Consider the following 18,807-nt stretch of genomic DNA (forward strand, 5'->3'; position numbering starts at 1 on the left):
CTGTTTCCACTGTTTCCCCATCTATTTGCCATGAAGTGGTGGGACCAGATGCCATGATCTTAGTTTTCTTTCTTTTTTTTTTTTTTTGATCTTAGTTTTCTGAATGTTGAGCTTTAAGCCAACTTTTTCACTTTCCTCTTTCACTTTCATCAAGAGGCTCTTTAGTTCTTCTTCACTTGCTGCCATAAGGGTGGTGTCATCTACATATCTGAGGTCATTGGGATTTCTTCTGGCAGTCTTGCTTCCAGCTTGTGCTTCATCCAGCCCAGCGTTTCTCACGATGTGCTCTGCATATAAGTTAAATAAGCAGGGTGACAGTATACAGCCTTGATGTACTCCTTTTCCTATTTTACTTACTTTTCCTATTCATATTAGTCTGTTAATCCATGTCCAGTTCTAACTGTTGCTTCCTGACCTGCATACGGATTGCTCAAGAGGCAGGTCAGGTGGACTGGTATTCCCATCTCTTTAAGAATTTTCCACAGTTTATTGTGATCCACACAGTCAAAGGCTTTGGCATAGTCAATAAAGCAGAAGTAGATGTTTTTTTGTTTTTGCTTTTCTGATGATCCAGCAGATGTTGGCAATTTGATCTCTGGTTCCTCTGCCTTTTCTGAAACCAGCTTGAATATCTGGAAGTTCACAGTTCACGTATTGCTGAAGCCTGGCTTGGAGAATTTTGAGCATTACTTTAGTAGTGTGTGAGATGAGTGCAATTGTGCGGTAGTTTGAACATTCTTTGGGATTGCCTTTCTTTGGGATTGGAATGAAAACTGACATTTTCCAGTCCTGTGGCCACTGCAGATGGTGACTGCAGCCATGAAATTAAAAGATGTTTACTCCTTGGAAGGAAAGTTATGACCAAACTAGACAGCATATTAAAAAGCAGAGACATTACTTTGCCAACAAAGGTCCGTCTTGTCAAAGCTATGGTTTTTCCAGTGGTCATGTATGGATGTGAGAGTAGGACTATAAAGAAGGCTGAGCACTGAAGAATTGATGCTTTTGAACTGTGGTGTTGGAAAAGACTCTTGAGAGTCCCTTGGACTGCAAGGAGATCCAACCAGTCCATCCTAAAGGAGATCAGTCTTGAGTGTTCATTGGAAGGACTGATGTTGAAGCTGAATCTCTTAATACTTTGGCTACCTGATGTGAAGAGCTGACTCTTTTGAAAAGACCCTGATTCTGGGAAAGATTGAAGGCAGGAGGAGAAGGGGACGACAGAGGATGAGATGGTTGGATGGCATCACCGACTCAATGGACGTAAGTGTGGGTAAACTCCGGGAGTTAGTGATGGGCAGGGAGGCCTGGCATGCTGTGGTCCTTGGGGTTGTGAAGAGTCGGACACGACTGAGCGACTGAACTGAACTGAACTGAAAGTAAAAGGTGGTAAGATGGCAGGGTGTTGAGACATGTGGTTGGGGTCTATAGATTTGTATGTGGCTCAAAATTGACCATTTGCTCTATTTGGGCTATGTGTGTGTGTGCACACAGACACACACACATATGTATTTGATTGCTCAGCCTCAGGGTTTTTTTTTTTTTTTGGTCTGTAAAATGGATATGCTAAAATACATAATTTACAGGAGCCTACTTTTATGGATTGGTTTAAAAAATAGAAGATGGAAATACTTTTGTAAACTATAAAGTGCTAAAACAAATATGATCCAATTCATTGTAGAAGGAGAAGTTCTAAGAGGCCCAGAAATAAGCCTTCGGGTACTCAGGAAAAGTTAATAAAGGGAGAAAAAACAAAGAGTTTGTGGGAAGTGAGTAATTGTAAGATAAAGACACTTTATTAATGGCAGTTAAGAGGTTTAATTCCAGAAGGCAGAAAGATACAGGGAAGTAATTGAAAAGAATTTAAATTTAATTGAGGTGGGAATTTTGTAGTTCATCAATTTATTGTTTTATTATTAGGGGACATTTTTCTCTAGAACAAAAGAAAAAACCCTTCATTTTTTCAGCTTTCTTGAGGTTTTCTTGTTATTGTTTAGTGACTAAGTCGTGTCCAACTCTTTTGTGACTCCGTGGAGTGTAACTCCTCAGGCTCCTCTGTCCATGGGATTTCCCAGGCAAGAATACCATTTCCTTCTCCTTCTTGAAGTTTAATTGACAAATAATAAGCCACACATATTGGATAAATTTTGACATAGTGTATAACTGTGAAACTGTCACTGAAATCAAGATAATGAACATATCTATCACCCCCCAAGTTTCCTTATACCTTTATAATCCCCCCTTGCTGCTTCCCTATCCTTCCCTATCCTCCCACTCTCTCCTCCCTCCCCAGCCTGAAATCACTGATCTGCTTTCTTTTACTATAGAATCATACAATATATACTCTGTTTTTTGTCTTGCTTATTTTACCTATTAATGGATATATGATGAGAGTTACTGTATAGAAGTTGCATTATCTAGGGGTTAATTGTATGTCAGGTACAAAGGGCAGAAATGAGTCCAGAATAACTTGGAAGATGCTTATTTAGACTGTAGGCAGGATTATATCGTTGTCTCCTAGGCTATGGGAATTGGGTACTGTCCTTGTATGTTTGATAGTAAATCTATGGGAGGTAGGTGATGTCCAGTGCTACTTGTTATTTATTTATATGGGCTTCTAATGTTGATATGAAGCCCTGTAGAAAATTTAATAACTCAAACCAAATTTGTCAACACATTGAGAAGGGATCCATTTCTCTGAGGCATGCTTATGTTAACCATATTCTCAGACATCACTATAAAACTAAGATGCAGTTTATCAGTTCACCATGAAAAGTAAAGTCTCTCTTTATAGACAGAATCTCTGTGAAATCAAATGCTAATCAGAAGATTGCTTTGTCGCTCAGCGATCATCACATTGTGAGTTTAACTGTGAAATGTTCACATAATGCTTTTCCAACAGGGTAAGGATTTTTGTGTATGTATCCTTTTCTCTAAAAATGATTTCATATGCCAGGCATTTATTTAATTGTTATCATTACAGAGAAAGAATAACTTGATTTTTTTTTTCCCCCTTTGTTTCAGCCTTAGGAGAAAGTTCAAACTTTTGCCTTTTTATCTTGCACTGCCCTTCAATGGCTAATAATTCAAAAGGAATTTGGGATAAAAGGGTCATTGATAGCATTGTTGATGTAAACAAGTCTGTGTTGGAGTTCTCTAAATCAGTATAGCAAAAAGGGAAAAATTCCAGAACTTTTCCATATTTACTTAGATATCCTTGAATTGATTAATATTAATGTTTATGTTTCCTGGGGCTGTTGTGACAAATTACCACAAACTGTGTGAGTTAAAAAAATGAAAATTTATTCTTTTATAAGTATGGAAGCCAGAAGTCTGAAATTAATGTGTTGACAGGATTGGTCTCTTCTTGGAGCCCTTGAGGGAGAAACTGTTCCATACTTTGCCCCTATGTTCTGATAGCTGCTTGCAGTTCTTGGTGGTCCTTGACTTGTAGATATATCACCCCAGTCTTTTCCTCATCCTTCCTAAGACCTATTTACTTGTGTCTCTGCACCTCAAATGTCCCTATCTCTTTTATGAATGACTGGATTTAGAGCCTGCCCTCAATCCCTCGGTTTGATCTCATCCCTCCATCCTTAATTTAAGGATTTACAAAGACCTTATTTCCAAATATTTCAAAGGTATTGGGGGTTAGGACTTGGATATATCTTTTAAGAGGATACAGTTCTATCCATTACAATACTATTATTAGGTAATACTAGTAATAAACAACTAATCTTTATAGGGTGTAAAGTGCGCTAGAAGTTATGTGGCCCTAGCTCATTTAATCCTCCCAGCAAACCTATGAGGTATATGCTATTGTTAGTCTCAGTTATTGCTGGCTTTTGTTTTTCAGTAGTTAGATTTTGTCACTATTTCTGGCTTCATTTTTTTTTACACTCAGAGTCTATTTCTTCAGAGACTATACCTATTGATGTATAGTTGAATGCATGATAGCAGGATCAGTTTATCATTAAATTATTCTGGTTATTATCAGCTCGAAAATTCAGCCCTTAAAATTTATTAGATGAAGGAAAATACTCTGAGGTTGATCATGAGTCACAAGAGGGAAAATGGTAGCTTTTTTCATTTTTAAGTTTCTTACCCTTGGAGGAAACATGAGAATTCATATGTGTTCATGAACCATATGTTTTCTACACATTTTAATGTTATAAACAGTATGTAATAGCACTATTAGGGCTTGTTGGGACAATCCAGATAGAGGAAATGTTTAAAATGTGGTTCATTTGAGGTCCTTTATCTTTATCCTTTTGAAACCTTTCTTTTGTACTTTTATTTTCACTATAGCAAAAAATTCTTAGTGTGGTATGTTGTGCTCTGGCCTAGGATAAAGAAGTGGAAAATGCCGTAAAGAAACAAGGAGTGAGAACTGTAAAGAATAAAGGGAGTTAGGGGAGGTTTCATTTCAGTATCTCTTATGTATTCCTCTTTGTTGTTGTTTAGTCACTGAGTTGTGTCTGACTCCATGACCCCATGGACTGCAGCACACCAGGCTTCTCTGTCCTTCACCATCTCCTGGAATTTGCACAAACTCATGTTCACTGAGTTGGTGATGCTATTCAGCTTCCTCATTCTCTGTAGCCCTCTTCTGTTCTTAATTTGGCAAAGGTATACGCATCTGAGGGAATGCTTAGACTAGTGTAGCTGTAAGACTGCCTCATAAAAATTCATTTTAATCCAGAAAGGATTAAAAAAATGGCATTACTTATGAATATCCCATTACTTTCATATACCTACCTGACATTAAAATCTGTGCCAAGTTTTTTTGACCTCCAAAGAATAATTCTCTAAGTTCAAACTGAAGTAGTTTTAGTAAGATGCCTTTAGCAAAAATTCTCTAAAGCTGAGAGGAATACTGAACTCATTTAAAAATTTTTCTTTCAGATTTTATCCATGTATCTTGTATCTTCTGATGAGATTGTACTTATAAATGAATGAATGATTACAGAATGAATTGTTCATTTTTTATTTTTAAAATTTACTTGTTTATCCTCATCTATATTTTTATACAATTTTTAAAGGTTAAAGTTATTACAAAATGTTGACTATGTTGCCTCTGTTTTACAATATATCGTAGCCTGTCTTACTCCCAGTAGTTTGTACCTCCTACTCCCCAAGCTCTATATTGCCTTTTCCCACCCTCCCTCCACAGGTAACCACAAGTTTGTTTTCTGTATCTGTGAATCTGTTTCTTTTTTTGTTATATTAACTAGTTTGTTGTGTTTTTTAGATTCTGCACATATAAGTGGTATCATACACTATTTGTCTTCCTCTCCTCTGACTTATTTCACTTAGCATAATGCCCTCCAAGGGGGCTTCCCTGATAGCTCAGTTGGTAAAGAATCCACCTGCAATGCAGGAGACCCAGTTCGATTCCTGGGTTGGGAAGATCTGCTGGGGAAGGGATAGGCTACTGACTCCAGTGTTCTTGGGCTTCCCTTGTAGCTCAGCTGGTAAAGAATCTGCCTGCAATGTGGGAGACCTGGGTTCGATCCCTGGGTTAGGAAGATCCCATGGAGAAGGGATAGGCTACCCACTCCAGTATTCTGGCCTGGAGAATTCCAGGGACTATAGTCCATGGGGTCGCAAAGAGTCAGACATGACTGAGCGACTTTCAATGCCTTCCAAGTCCATCCATGTTGCTGTAAATGGCAAAATTTCATTCTTTTTTATGGTTGAGATATTCTGTTGGTATGGCAAACCACTTCAGTATTCTTGCCTTGAGAATCCCATGAACAGTATGAAAAGGCAAAAAGATATGCCACTGAAAGATGGCCCCCAGCTCAGTAGGTGCCCAATATGCTACTGGAGAAGAGTGGAAAAATAATTCCAGAAAGAATGGAGAGATGGAGCCAAAGCAAAAACAGCACCCAGTTGTGGATGTGACTGGTGACGGAAGTAAAGTCTGATGCTGTAAAGAACAGTATTGCATAGGAACCTGGAATGTTAGGTCCATGAATCAAGGTAAATTGGAAGTCAAACAGGAGATGATGGCAAGAGTAAACATTGACATTTTAGGAATGAGTGAACTAAAGTGAACTGGAATGGGCAAATTTAACTCCGATGACCATTATATCTACTACTGTGGGCAAGAATCCCTTAGGAGAAATGGAGTAGCCCTCATAGTCAACAAAAGAGTCTGAAATGCAGTACTTGGGTGCAATCTCAAAAATGACAGAATGATCTCTCTTCATTTCCAAGGCAAACCATTCAATATCACAGTGATCCAAGTCTGTACCCCAACCAGTAACGCTGAAGAAGCTGAAGTTGAACGGTTCTGTGAAGACCTACAAGACCTGGAACTAACGCCCAAAAAACATGTCTTCTAGTTATAGGGGACTGGAAGGCAAAAAAAGTTAAGAGATACTTGGAATAACAGGCAAATTTGGCTTTGGAGTACAAAATGAATCATGGCAAAGGCTAATAGAGTTTTGCTAAGAGAATGGACTGGTCATAGCAAACACCCTCTTCCAACAACACAAGGGAAGACTCTACACATGGACATCAGCAGATCGTCGATACCAACATCAGACTGATTATATTCTTTGTAGCCAAAGATGGAGAAGCTCTATACAGTCAGCAAAAACAAGACTGGGAGCTGACTATTACGGCTCAGATCATGAACTCCTTATTGCAGACTTCAGGCTTGAATTGAAGAAAGTAGGAAAAACCACTAGACCATTCAGGTATGATCTAAATCAAATCCCATATGATTATACAGTGGAAGTGCAAATTCCAGAGACTAGATCTGATAGACAGAGTGCCTGAAGAACTGTGGACAGAGGTTCGTGACATTATACAGAAGGCAGGGATCAAGACCATCCCCAAGAAAAAGAAATGCAAAAAGGCAAAATGGTTGTCTGAAGGAGGCCTTACAAATAGCTGAGAAAAGAGAAGCTAAAGGCAAAGGAGAAAAGGAAAGATATACCCATTTGAATGCAGAGTGGAATTCCAAAGAATAGCAAGGAGAGATAAGAAAGCCTTCCTTGGTGATCAGTGCAAAGAAGTAGAGGAAAACAATAGAATGGGAAAGAGTAGAGACCTCGTCAAGAAAATTAGAGATACCAAGGGAACATTTCATGGAAAGATATGCACAATGAAGGATCGAAACGGTATGGACCTAACAGAAGCAGAAGATATTAAGAAGAGGTGGCAAGAATACACAGAAGAACTATACAAAAAAGATCTTCATGACCCAGATAATCACAATGATGTGTTCACTCACCAGGAGCCAGACATTTTGGAATGCAAAGTCAAGTGGGCCTTTGGTCATTAGTATGACCAAAACTAGTGGAGGTGATGGATTCCAGCTGAGCTATTTCAAATCCTAAAAGATGATGCTGTGAAAACACTGCACTTAATATGCCAGCAAATTTGGAAAACTCAGCAGTCGCCAGGACTGGAAAAGGTTGGTTTTCATTCTAATCCCTAAGAAAGGCAATCCCAAAGAATGCTCAAACTACTGCGTGATTGCCCTCATCTCACACCCTAGCAAAGTAATACTCAAAATTCTCCAAGCCAGGCTTCAACAATACATGAACCGTGAACTTCCAGATGTTCAAGCTGGATTTAGAAAAGGCAGAGGAACCAGAGATCAAATTGCCAACATACTTTGGATCATCAAAAAAGCAAGAGTTCCAAAAAAAATCTACTTCTGCTTTATTGACTATGCCACTGCCTTTGATTGTGTGGATCACTACAAATGGAAAATTCTTCAAGAGATGGGAATACCAGACCACCTGACCTGCCTCCTGAGAAATCTGTATGCAGGTCAGGAAGCAACAGTTAGAACTGGACATGGAACAACAGACTGGTTCCAAATCAGGAAAGAATACATCAAAGCTGTATGTTGTCACCCTGCTTATTTAACTTCTATGCAGAGTGCATCATGCAAAATGCTGGGCTGGATGAAGCACAAGCTGGAATCAAGATTGCCACGAGAAGTATCAATAACCTCAGATAGGCAGATGACACCACTGTTATGGCAGAAAATGAAGAGGAACTAAAGAGCCTCTTTTTGAAGGTGAAAGAGGAGAGTGAGAAATCTGACTTAAAACCCAGCATTCAGAAAACTAAGATCATGGCTTCTGGTCTCATCACTTCATGGCTAATAGATGGGGAAACAGTGGAAACAATGACTGTTTATTTTTGGGGCCTCCAAAATCACTGCAGATGGTAACTTCAGCCATGAAATTAAAAGACACTTACTTGTTGGAGGGAAAGTTATGACCTACCTAGACAGCATATTAAAAAGCAGAGACATTACTTTGCCAACAAAGGTCCATCTAGTCAAAGCTATGGTTCTTCCAGTGTCATGTATCAATGTGAGAGTTGGACTATAAAGAAAGCTGAGTGCTGAAAAATTGATGCTTTTGAACTGTGGTGATGGAGAAGACTCTTGAGAGTGCCTTGGACAGCAAGGAGATCCAACCAGTCTATCCTAAAGGAAATCAATCCTGAATTTTCATTGGAAAGACTGATGTTGAAGCTGAAACTCCACAAGACTGGCCACCTGATGCAAAGAACTAACTCATTGGAAAAGACTCTGATACTGGGAAAGTTTGAAGGCGGGAGGAGAAGGGGATGATAGAGGATGAGATGGTTGGATGGCATCACCAACTTGATGGACATGAGTTTGAGCAAGCTCCAGGAGTTGGTGATGGACAGGGAGGCCTGGCGCGTTGCAGTCCATGGGGTTGCCTGGAGTCGGACACGACTGAGCAGCTGAAGTGATGCATGTGTTTGTGTGTATACCACATCTTTCGATTCATTCATCTGTTGGTGAACACTTAGGTTTATTCCATATCTTGGCACATGTAAATCATTCTGTGAACATTGCAGTGCATGTAGCTTTTCAAATTAGTGTTTTTAGGTTTTTTTTTATATATATCCTGGTTTTTTGCTGGGTCATATGGTTCTATTTTAGTTTTTTTTAGGAAGCTCCCTACTGTTACCAAAGTGGCCACACTACTTTACATTCCCACAGACAATGTATGAGGGTTACCTTTTCTTCACATTTTTGCCAATATTTGTTATTTGTGTTCTTTCTGATGCTAAGCACAATGAATGATTGCTTGTATCTGTATCATAGAATCTGCAACATGATAGCTGGCTATAAGTAACATGGGGTTAAGTCATAGTTCCTGAGAATCATGCCAGGGTTCACCTGCAGCACTATGAGTCGTTAGTTTAGAAGACCCACATCAGTGTATATTTATATCTTTTTTATATTGATGGAACCGTTGACATTGTTACAGTCTGAAAAAGGATGTAAATTGACATAATGTGTGCAACTTGCACATGATAGTTCCCCTCACCCGTCTCTTTACCTTCATTTGGCATCTCCTCCTTGCTGTCTGTTTACCAGTTGTACTGATCTTCCAATGCCTTGAGATGATTACGCTCTATTCTGGACCCCAGGAAATGCTGTTTCTTTGTCTGGACTGTTTTCTGTTTCATATCACTGGTCCTTTCTGGTCACTGTAGATGTTACCACTTTAGGCATACCTTTTTAAACTCCTTGGATTAGGCAAGTCCCCTTCTTTCTGTACTTCTTTTCCATCACAGAACTATCAGTTTTAATTTAAGTAATTTAGAGCTAGGAGATTTGCCTTTTTTTTGTTCAACACTGTAACCCCTAGTAAGTAGAAGTAGCTCAATGAGCATTTATTGACTTGATGAGTACATGCATGATATTTGCATCTCTTGTGTCCTGTGATTAACATATTTATCATTTTTTCCACTCAAGTAAAATGCTAATTTTTTTTTTCTTCTCAAGAGTTTGGCTGAATTGGAAGCATTGTGTACTCATCTCTACATAGGGACTGATCTTACACAAAGAATAGAGGCTGAGAAAGCACTCCTGGACCTTATTGACAGCCCAGAATGTCTCAGCAAGTGTCAACTTTTATTAGAACAAGGAACAGTAAGTATTTGATAATAGCAATTAACAATGAAAGATCGGTAGGTATATGTCAGTGTTAATCAATGCATGTAGGTTAGCAGTGTAGGTTAACTGTAAGTATTACCACGTGTCTTTTTGCTATGGTTTATTTGACTGTCAAAGAGTTGGAATGCCTAGAAAGAAAACTTAGGAAAGATCCCAGGAGGTAGAAATAACATGAATTGAAATACTTTCTTGATTCCTCTTGGCCCCCTTTTAAGTCTTCTATCAGTGGAAAAAGTTATATTTTAAAAAGTTGGAATTAAAAAAAGTCTAAGTGGAAGAAGCAGATTGTAGTTAACTCTGAAATGTGAAGGAATGATTCAGAGGAATGCTCTTGCCTTCCTGTCTTGTAGAGTTTCATAGCCATTCATTCAGGATCATTTAGCAAATATTTAATTGTAAAAGCAGGCACCGTACTACCTACTTGCTTTACTTACATACATTAAAGTAACTCATAGTTTATCTGAGAAGGCATATGTTTAAATAAAGAGCTGTGGAATGATATGGTAAGCACTATAGTGAGAGTTTGTAGAGCAGAGGTTGAAAAAAGCAGACTTTTTCTGTAAAGGGCCAGATTGTAAATATTTTAGTCTTTGTGGACCAAGATGAAAAATCAAGGATGTTTTGTAAATATGCCTATCAGAAGAGAGAAAAAAATTTCCATGAAGTTTTATTGATGAAATTTAAAATAATTATAATTGAGTACAGTTTTTTGTAGTGTAAGTCTACTGATGAAAAGAATTGAATTATTCTTTTAGGGATAACGTTTTTGCTTAATTGAAGTTCAGAGTTGGTATTTTCTGTCATTAGCATTGACTGCAAATGTCCACATGTTAATACGTATTTGTAAAGAGATTTTACAAATTTCAATTTTAAAAATGTCTTCACACAGATAGGTACTACCGTGTATTGATATCAGTTTATGAGCATATGATTTTAATTAAGCATATTCATCACTTAGATGGCGTGTGTAAAACTGCATTAAAATTTCTCTTGATATTTGCCTTTTAGGATGTGATTATATTCTAGATTAATCACTTCCAGTTGAAGGTTAGGTGAAGGTGCCTGAATTGCTCAGTTAAATGGATTTTGAAATTTCCTTTGCACTTATATCAAGGCCTGAAAACATAGTTTGAGCTCAGAAAATATACTCAGGAATAGAGATTTGGCTACTTTTTTTTAACATTTGACAGTATGGAAAATGTGTAAAACAGCTTGATATTATTTGTGATTTAATCAGTGTTAGTTGTTATTGGATTGACTTTATTACATTTTAAGTTTAATATTAGTACTAAGCAGTATTTGCCTTATACAATTTTGTAACGTTAGGTGGAATTCATTAAGAGACTTTTTATCAAGTTTGCAGCAAAAACTAATTTCAAAAGCCATTTAATGTTTAACAATAGTGGATTAAGATGGTTCTTCTCATTCAGAAAAATTTCAGTCTTATTCCTGAGCCCCTCCAGAAAAAATTGCAGTAAGACTTTACCACTGCCAGGCTACTGAACTAGTAGTATGGTAGGGCAAGTCAGAATTTTAAGCTTCTGTTTCTGATAGAAATGGTCAGAACTGAAGATGAATTCATAAAAGTGATTTAAAATCCACTGTTAATACCATTGATTCATTAACACATGATAGATTCAGATATTTACTACAGAGTGTCTACTGATGAATAATAAGATGAATAACCAGACTCTAGACTCTTACGTTTTTACAAGCTTTGTAAATTTGTCCAACTAAGCCTTTTCTGTTCCATATATTTTACCGCTGCTTGTGACACATTTAGCAACCACTTTAGGTTACAGATTAGTATTTTCTCAGCTTCTTTGAAAATACTCTGCCCATTAGTTTCATGCAGAGTCTTCATGAAGATTAATTCTTTAGTCACTTCAAACTTAGCATTGGGTTCTGGAATAAGCAGATCATATTGATAACAGTGTGAGCTATATGTGTTGATAACATCTGTTAACTCATAAAGAACTAAGGGGAGCCTCCAAATCTTTCACCTGGTTTGAAATTGAATTTTGATGTTGCTCTGTTGTTTTTAACTGTCCAGGCCCTATTCTCATTGACAGGCAAGTAGTCTGAAATTCATTTTTTCTGCATGTGTAACTTTGGCTACTAAAAATAATGGTGATTTAATTAGTTCTTTGTTGGTAAGTGGCTTTTCCTACTTGGCTAACAAGTAAGCCATTTCAAAACCTAACTTTGGTTGTAGTCTTTATTTTTTTGTGGAAAAATTTCAGTGTTATATATATTGTTTAACATTTTCTCCTTTGTCTGACTTAATTCCCTGTGAGTTCGGATTATTGGCAGGAGTACCTAGTCTGATACTGTCAGCATATATTGTATTCTTTTAGGACAGCTATAGTGCCAGTGCATAAAAAGCACATTGCTTTGCCATCTCATTCAATAACAAAATAATCCACATTTCGCTGTGCCTTAAAAGTTAGACATTTGAAGTCTACTCCTATCTTTTCTTGTTTTGATATGACAGATATGTGCTGGTAATAATAAAAGGTACATGTCATGGTGATACTCATGGTACTTTATGTGCTGTGAGAGTTAGTAAGTACATCATGGAAGTTTATAGTGCATTGAGCAGCAGTAGGAGGCAACGAGTGCCATATACTGTTTTAACTATTTGACTCTGCTGTCATAGTCTGAAAGCAGACATAGACAATATGTAAATGAGTGAGTGTGGCTATGTTCTATTGAATTTTGTTTACGGACATTGAAATTTAGATTTCATGTAATTTTCACATGTCACGAAATAGTATTAATATTATTATTTTTATTTTTTGCCAACTGTTTAAAATAGTAAAAACCATTCATAGCTCATGGGCCTTGCAAGAACAGACAGGATTTGATCCACAGGTCTTAGTTAGCTGACCTCTGGTCTAGAGAATAAAAAAGAAAGGACTTTACAAGAGATTGCTGGAGGTATAGTGAATAACTGAACAGGATTTTGAAGGCTTGAGCATGCTATTAAGACAATTAGTGGCCAGAGTGAATACAGCCAGTGTGGATCTGAAGGAGAGGAGAGGTCAGGGTAGGAAAGATGTTGAAAGGATCTGTAAGAGGGCTGTTGTGGACAGAGGATAGTGAAGAGAAGAACCAGATGAATTTGAAGAGATAATCAGAGGCCAGATCTTGCAGTACTGTGTAGACATGATATGTGTATTTTGTTTGAACTTGCTCATTATCATTTTTTTTCCCCTCTAAACTGCTTGCTCTTTGCAAAGGCTTCCTCAACTACCCTTATGAGGGATTTTTTGCTTGTGTGTGCATGTATGTCTGTGTATATTTTATCCCTTGTAGGTCTGCCAATTTGGAAAACCAGAAAAATAGCCAATATTGCTTAGGAAAAGCTCCTATCATAGTATATGATAATAATAAATAAAATATATTTCTTTACAGACATCCTATGCTCAACTCCTTGCAGCAACTTGTCTTTCAAAACTTGTTAGCCGAGTCAGTCCTTTGCCAGTTGAACAGAGAATAGATATCAGTAAGTGGTTTATTATGCTTTTTTAAATCAAATTGCACTTTAAAAATAACTGTTCTTTTAAATATACTCAACTGTTAACAAACTTGCAAGTTATTTTGTCATTTTTAAAGATGAGTGGTCAAGTCTCCTTTACATATGTGGTGATGAATGATGATGTGTAATACAAAAATGTGTTATCAAAAAAGCATCTGTTTAGTTTGATAATAAATAATAAGAAGTAGCATTTTATTGTCTATACCAGGGGCCCCAAATCCCTGGACTGCAGATCTGCACTGATTCTCAACCTGTTAGGAATGCAGTCACACAGCAGGAGGTGAATGGCAGACAAGCAAGCACAGCTTCATCTGCCGCTCCCCACTTGCATTACTGCCTGAACCATCCCTCTCACCACCAACACACCATAGAAGAATTGTCTTCCATGAAATTGGTCCCTGGTGACAGAAGGTGGGGACCAATCGTCTGTACCATATACTAAGATTTGCACTATCTCATTTTATTTACAGAACTTCTGAGATGGGCACTATTGTTATCCTCATTTTATAAATGAGGAAATTACATTTGATAGGCTCTATAATGTACCCAAGATCACACAGCTAGAAGAAATAGAGCTGATTCAAACTTGCACAGTTTATATGGAGTCCATGCTCTTAGCGATTGTCTTAACTTCATATACAACTAGATGATGGGAAAAGTCTACTCTCTATTCTCAGAATACTATATCAGAATCTTGTGGGATGCATATAAAATTGAAAGTAGTTTCCTTCTTTCTAGGAAAATAATGTGTTTAGGTATGAACAGTGCTTGAAACTTAGTATAGTTGGAAAATTGATTCTATGATATACCAATATGTTTTTCAAAGGTAAGATATTAATAAGATTTTAAGTGTGTGTTGTTTTTTGTATGGACAAAGCTCCAATAGTTGAGGTATGGGGTGTTTTTTTGGTTATCTTTTTCACATTGGAAGTAGACTGTTGACTCATTCTACTGTCTAGCCTCAAGGTTCACATGGTTCATGTTTGTGTAACAGAAAAATTAAAGTATAGTATTATGTATGATGGTTCTTTTAAGCTCAGTTTTTGAATGATCAAATCCCACAATAATTCCTCATTTGTCTTATATGTTTGATATTTCTTTAAGTACCTAAGAATAGAGGGGAACTTCTTCAACTTGATAAGGAACATCTACCAAAAAAATGTATGGGCTGAAGAATATCTAGAGGAGAGTTTATCTATTCTGTCATGGACTGGTGTGCTTAAGAAAGCAAAAGAGAAATCTACAGTTTAAAAAATAAGTCAAATGTTATAAACCTGTCATAATGTGATTTTGTTCAACTTTGCACACATACACAAACATATTTTAGGTAGACTTTTTTTTTGGAGCACTTTTAGCTTCACAGAAAAATTGAGCGAAAAGTACAGAGAATTCCTGTATATGCCTCTGGTCCTGTACATGTATAGCCTTCCTCAGTATTCACACCCACTGTTGTTAGCATCCTGCACCAGAGTGGGTACCTTTGTTACAGCTGATTAACCTACACTTATACATCATTATCACCCAAACTCCGTAGTTTACATTAGAGTTCAATGTTGGTGTTGTTGGTGTTATATAGTCCGTGGGGTTGGATAAATGTATAAATGACACATATCCTCCATTACTGTATTGTATACAATATTTTACTACCCTAAAACGCCTGTGTTCCAACTGTTCATCTCTCTCTTCCCTCTAATTCCTGGCAACTACTGATCTTTTTATTCTTTCCGCAGGTTTGCCTTTTTCAGAATGTCATATAGTTGAAATTATGTGTGTAACCTTTTCAGATTAGCTTCTTTTACTTAGTAATATGCATTTAAGGTTCTCCATGTTTTCTCATGGCTTAGTAAATCATTTCTTTTTAATGCTAACTGACATGTCATTGTCTGAATGTACCATGGTTTGTCTGTTCACCTACCACAGTTTATCAGTTCACCTATTGAAGGATACCTTGATTTCTTCCAAGCTTTGGCAATTATGAATAATTATGAATAAAGCTGCTATAAAGCAGGTTTTTGTGTGTATATAAGCTCTCACCTCATTTGGTAGATACTAAGGAGAGTACTGGATTGTATGTATGGTAAGAGTATGTTTAGATTTGTAAGAAATCGCCAAACTGTGATCCAAAGGGGCTGTGCCAGTTTTACATTCTTACTAGCAGTGAGAAGTCCGTTCTCCCACATAGTTGCCAAGATTTGGTGTTTTCAGTGTTGTGGATTTTGACCATTCTTATATGGTTTGATGATAACGTGTCATGTTGAACATCTTTTCATATGCTTATTTGTCATCTGTATATTTTCTTTGATGAGGTGTCTAAGTCTTTTGCCTATTTTTAAGTCAGGTTGCTTTCTTATTGTTGAGTTTTAAGAGTTCCTTGTATATTTTTGTAAATAGTCCTTTATCAGGTCTTTTGCAAAGATTTTCCCCCAGTTTGTGGGTTATCTTCTCATTCCTTTGGTCGGAAGCTTTTGATTTTAATGAAGTCCACATTATCAATTATTTTTTAATGTTATTTGTAAAACGTCATCACTAAACCTAAGGTCACCTATACTTTATTCCTTTTATCTTTTAGGAGTTTTTATAGTTCTGCATTTTACATTTAGAGTTGTGAGCCATTTTTAATTAATTTTTGTGAAAAGTGAAGGTTTTGTGTTTAGTTTTTTTTTTTTTTGCATGTGGAGGTCCATTTCTGCCACCATTTGTTGAGAAGACTATCTTTACTCCATATTATCACCTTTGCTCCTTTGTCAAAGGTCAGATGAATGTATTTATGTGGGTCTATTTCTGAGTTCTCTCTTCTGCTCCATTAATCTGTTTGTTCTTTCACGAGTACCACACAGTCTTAATTACTGTAGCTTTATAAAAATAAGTCTTAAAGTTAGGTAGTGTCAGACCTCCAACTTTGTTTTTCTCCTTTAGTATTGTGTTGGCTCTTCTGGGTCTTTTGCCTCTCTATATAAACATTAGAATCAATTTGTCAATATCCAGATTGCTTGGATTTTTATTGGAATTGCAATTGAATCTATAGATCAGTTCGGGAAGAACTGACATCTTGACAGCATTGAGTCTTCCTATTCGTGAACATGGGATATCTCTTCATTTATTTAGTTCTTTGATTTTATTCATCAGCTGTGGTTTTTTCTATAGATGTTCTTTATCAAGTTGAGAAAGTTCCCCCTCTGTTCCTGTTGTTTCCTGAAAGTTTTTTTTTTTTTTTTAATCATCAATGGCTGTTGGATTTTAAAAAAATTTTTTTTATATCTGTTATGATCATGTGATTTTTCTTCTTTAGCCCATTGATGTGATGGGTTACATTAATTGATTTTCAATTGTTGAACAATGCTTGCGTACCTAGGATACATGCCACTTAATTATTGACTCAATTTAATAGATATGGGCCTATTCAGATTGTTTCTTTCACTTATATTTTTTAAGTGGATACTTAAAAGTGTACTCATTAAAAAATGAGTGTACTCAAAAGAAATTTGGAGAAAAGTAGAAACCTATAATGCAGTTTCAAGCAACAAATGATGTGTTTCCTTTATGAGTTTCTCGGGTTTGACTTAACTACTCTTGCTTCCTCAAGTAGATTAGAATGTTATGACCTGTCTAACATGTGTAGTAGAATAATTGGCATATCAGTTAAAATGGAAAATGTGAAGGTTGACTCAAAGTCACATTGCCTTTCTTATATCAACTCCAGAATTTTCACTCTTTCATGATATGGTCCCAGACTACATATTTCATTGTTTCCCAGCATTAACTCTATTGCCTATTCTCTGTGTTCAGGACACTGTTTTCTGCCTTTATTAGTATAATTTACAATGTCTTACTATTGGCCATCAATTAAAATACTGTTTCCCTCAGCTTGGCAACAAAGTCCTTTCATGAGCTTGAAACTGGTAGATCATCCTCATGGTCTTATATCTTCGTTGGTATTAGCCTCTTAGTTGTACCAGAGGTATTTTTCCCATACCATGTTATTTCTGCCTTGGTGCCTTTTCTTGCATTTTCTCTAGCCTGGAATATTATCCTTTTAATCTTGTATTCAAATAAAAGTGTGAAAGTATTAGTCCCTCAGTCATGTCTGACTCTTTGTGATCGCTTCCTCAGGGGATCTTCCTGACCCAGCGATTGAACCCAAGTTTCCTGCACTGTAGGCAGATTCTTTACCATCTAAACCACCAGGGAAGCCTCCTCCAAAAGTGTTAGTTGCTCACTCGTGTCTGACTCTTTGCGATGCCATAGACTTCTCTGTCATTGGATCTCTCCAGGCAATAATCCTGGAGTGGGTAACCATTCCCTTCTCCGGAGGATCTTCCCAACCTGGGGATAGAACCTGTGTTTCCTGCTTGGCAGGCATGTTCTTTACCATCTGAGCCATCAGGTCAATCCTTAAATAAAAGTGTAGCTTAAGTTTAATTACCTATATAAATCAATCAGTTCTCCTTCCCTTTCTCTGTCCTTATTCAATCCCTCCCTCCCTCTTTTCTTCCTTGCTAATGTCCCTTCAAACAACTTTATTGAAGTATAATTTACATATCACAAAGTTTACTTGTTTTAACTGTACAATTTTTTATTTTTGGTAAATTTACAGATTTGTGTAAACATTTCCATCATACCCCCAAAATGCCCATTGCTCATTGACAGTCCTGCTCTCATACCATCAACCTCTAAGATGTTTTCTGCCTGTATAACGTTCACCTTTTGTGGATATTTCATTTAAATAAAATCTTACCATGTGTAGTTTGTTTACATATGATTTCTTTCACTTAGCAAAATGTTTTTGAGGTTCATCCATGTTGTAGCATGTGTTGATATTTCATTTTTAATTATAGAATAATATTCCCTTGTATAGATATGTGATGTCTTGTTATCGTTTCACCACTTGATGGACATTTGGGTAGTTTTTGCTTTTTTGACCACAATGAGTAATGCTACCATGAACCTTGACACACAAGTTTTTGAGTAGACACATGTTTTCATTTCTCTTGAGTAGATACCTGGGAGTGAAATTGCTGGGTCATGGGTAAGTTTATTCTTAACTTTTAAAGAAACTGCACTACTGTGTTTCAAAGTGCCTGTACCATTTTGTGTTTTTATCAGCCATGTGTGAAGATTGCCGTTTTCCCACATTTTCGTCTCCTAAATCTTATCTTGATCTTCTCTTGATAGTTTCTTTCTGTATGTATTCTCTCTCAAAATATTTCTTAAGCTAGCTCTTGAGCTCAAACTTTTGTGTTCACAGCATCTAGATTTGTTTCTCTTAAAGCATTTGGAGTTAATATTTGGGGTATTT

The 18,807-nt window shown here is 36.8% G+C and overlaps 1 protein-coding gene across 2 annotated transcripts in view; it reads left to right on the top strand.

The window, feature by feature from the left end:
• The window catches only part of RANBP17 (RAN binding protein 17), a 346,604-nt gene that overhangs the window by 5,425 nt on the left and 322,372 nt on the right, over positions 1-18,807 (top strand). Inside the window, exons 1-3 of one of the 2 annotated variants that reach the window (XM_061129446.1) lie at positions 812-1,263; positions 9,800-9,946; positions 13,388-13,478. In XM_061129446.1, coding sequence (XP_060985429.1) covers positions 1,228-1,263; positions 9,800-9,946; positions 13,388-13,478 — 274 coding nt within the window. In that variant the 5' untranslated portion in view covers positions 812-1,227. Of the gene's footprint in view, positions 1-811; positions 1,264-9,799; positions 9,947-13,387; positions 13,479-18,807 lie in introns of those variants that run through there. The other variant, XM_061129445.1, reaches the window with a different exon arrangement.

Source organism: Dama dama, chromosome 25 (assembly GCF_033118175.1).
Source record: "Dama dama isolate Ldn47 chromosome 25, ASM3311817v1, whole genome shotgun sequence".
Lineage (NCBI taxonomy): Eukaryota > Metazoa > Chordata > Mammalia > Artiodactyla > Cervidae > Dama > Dama dama.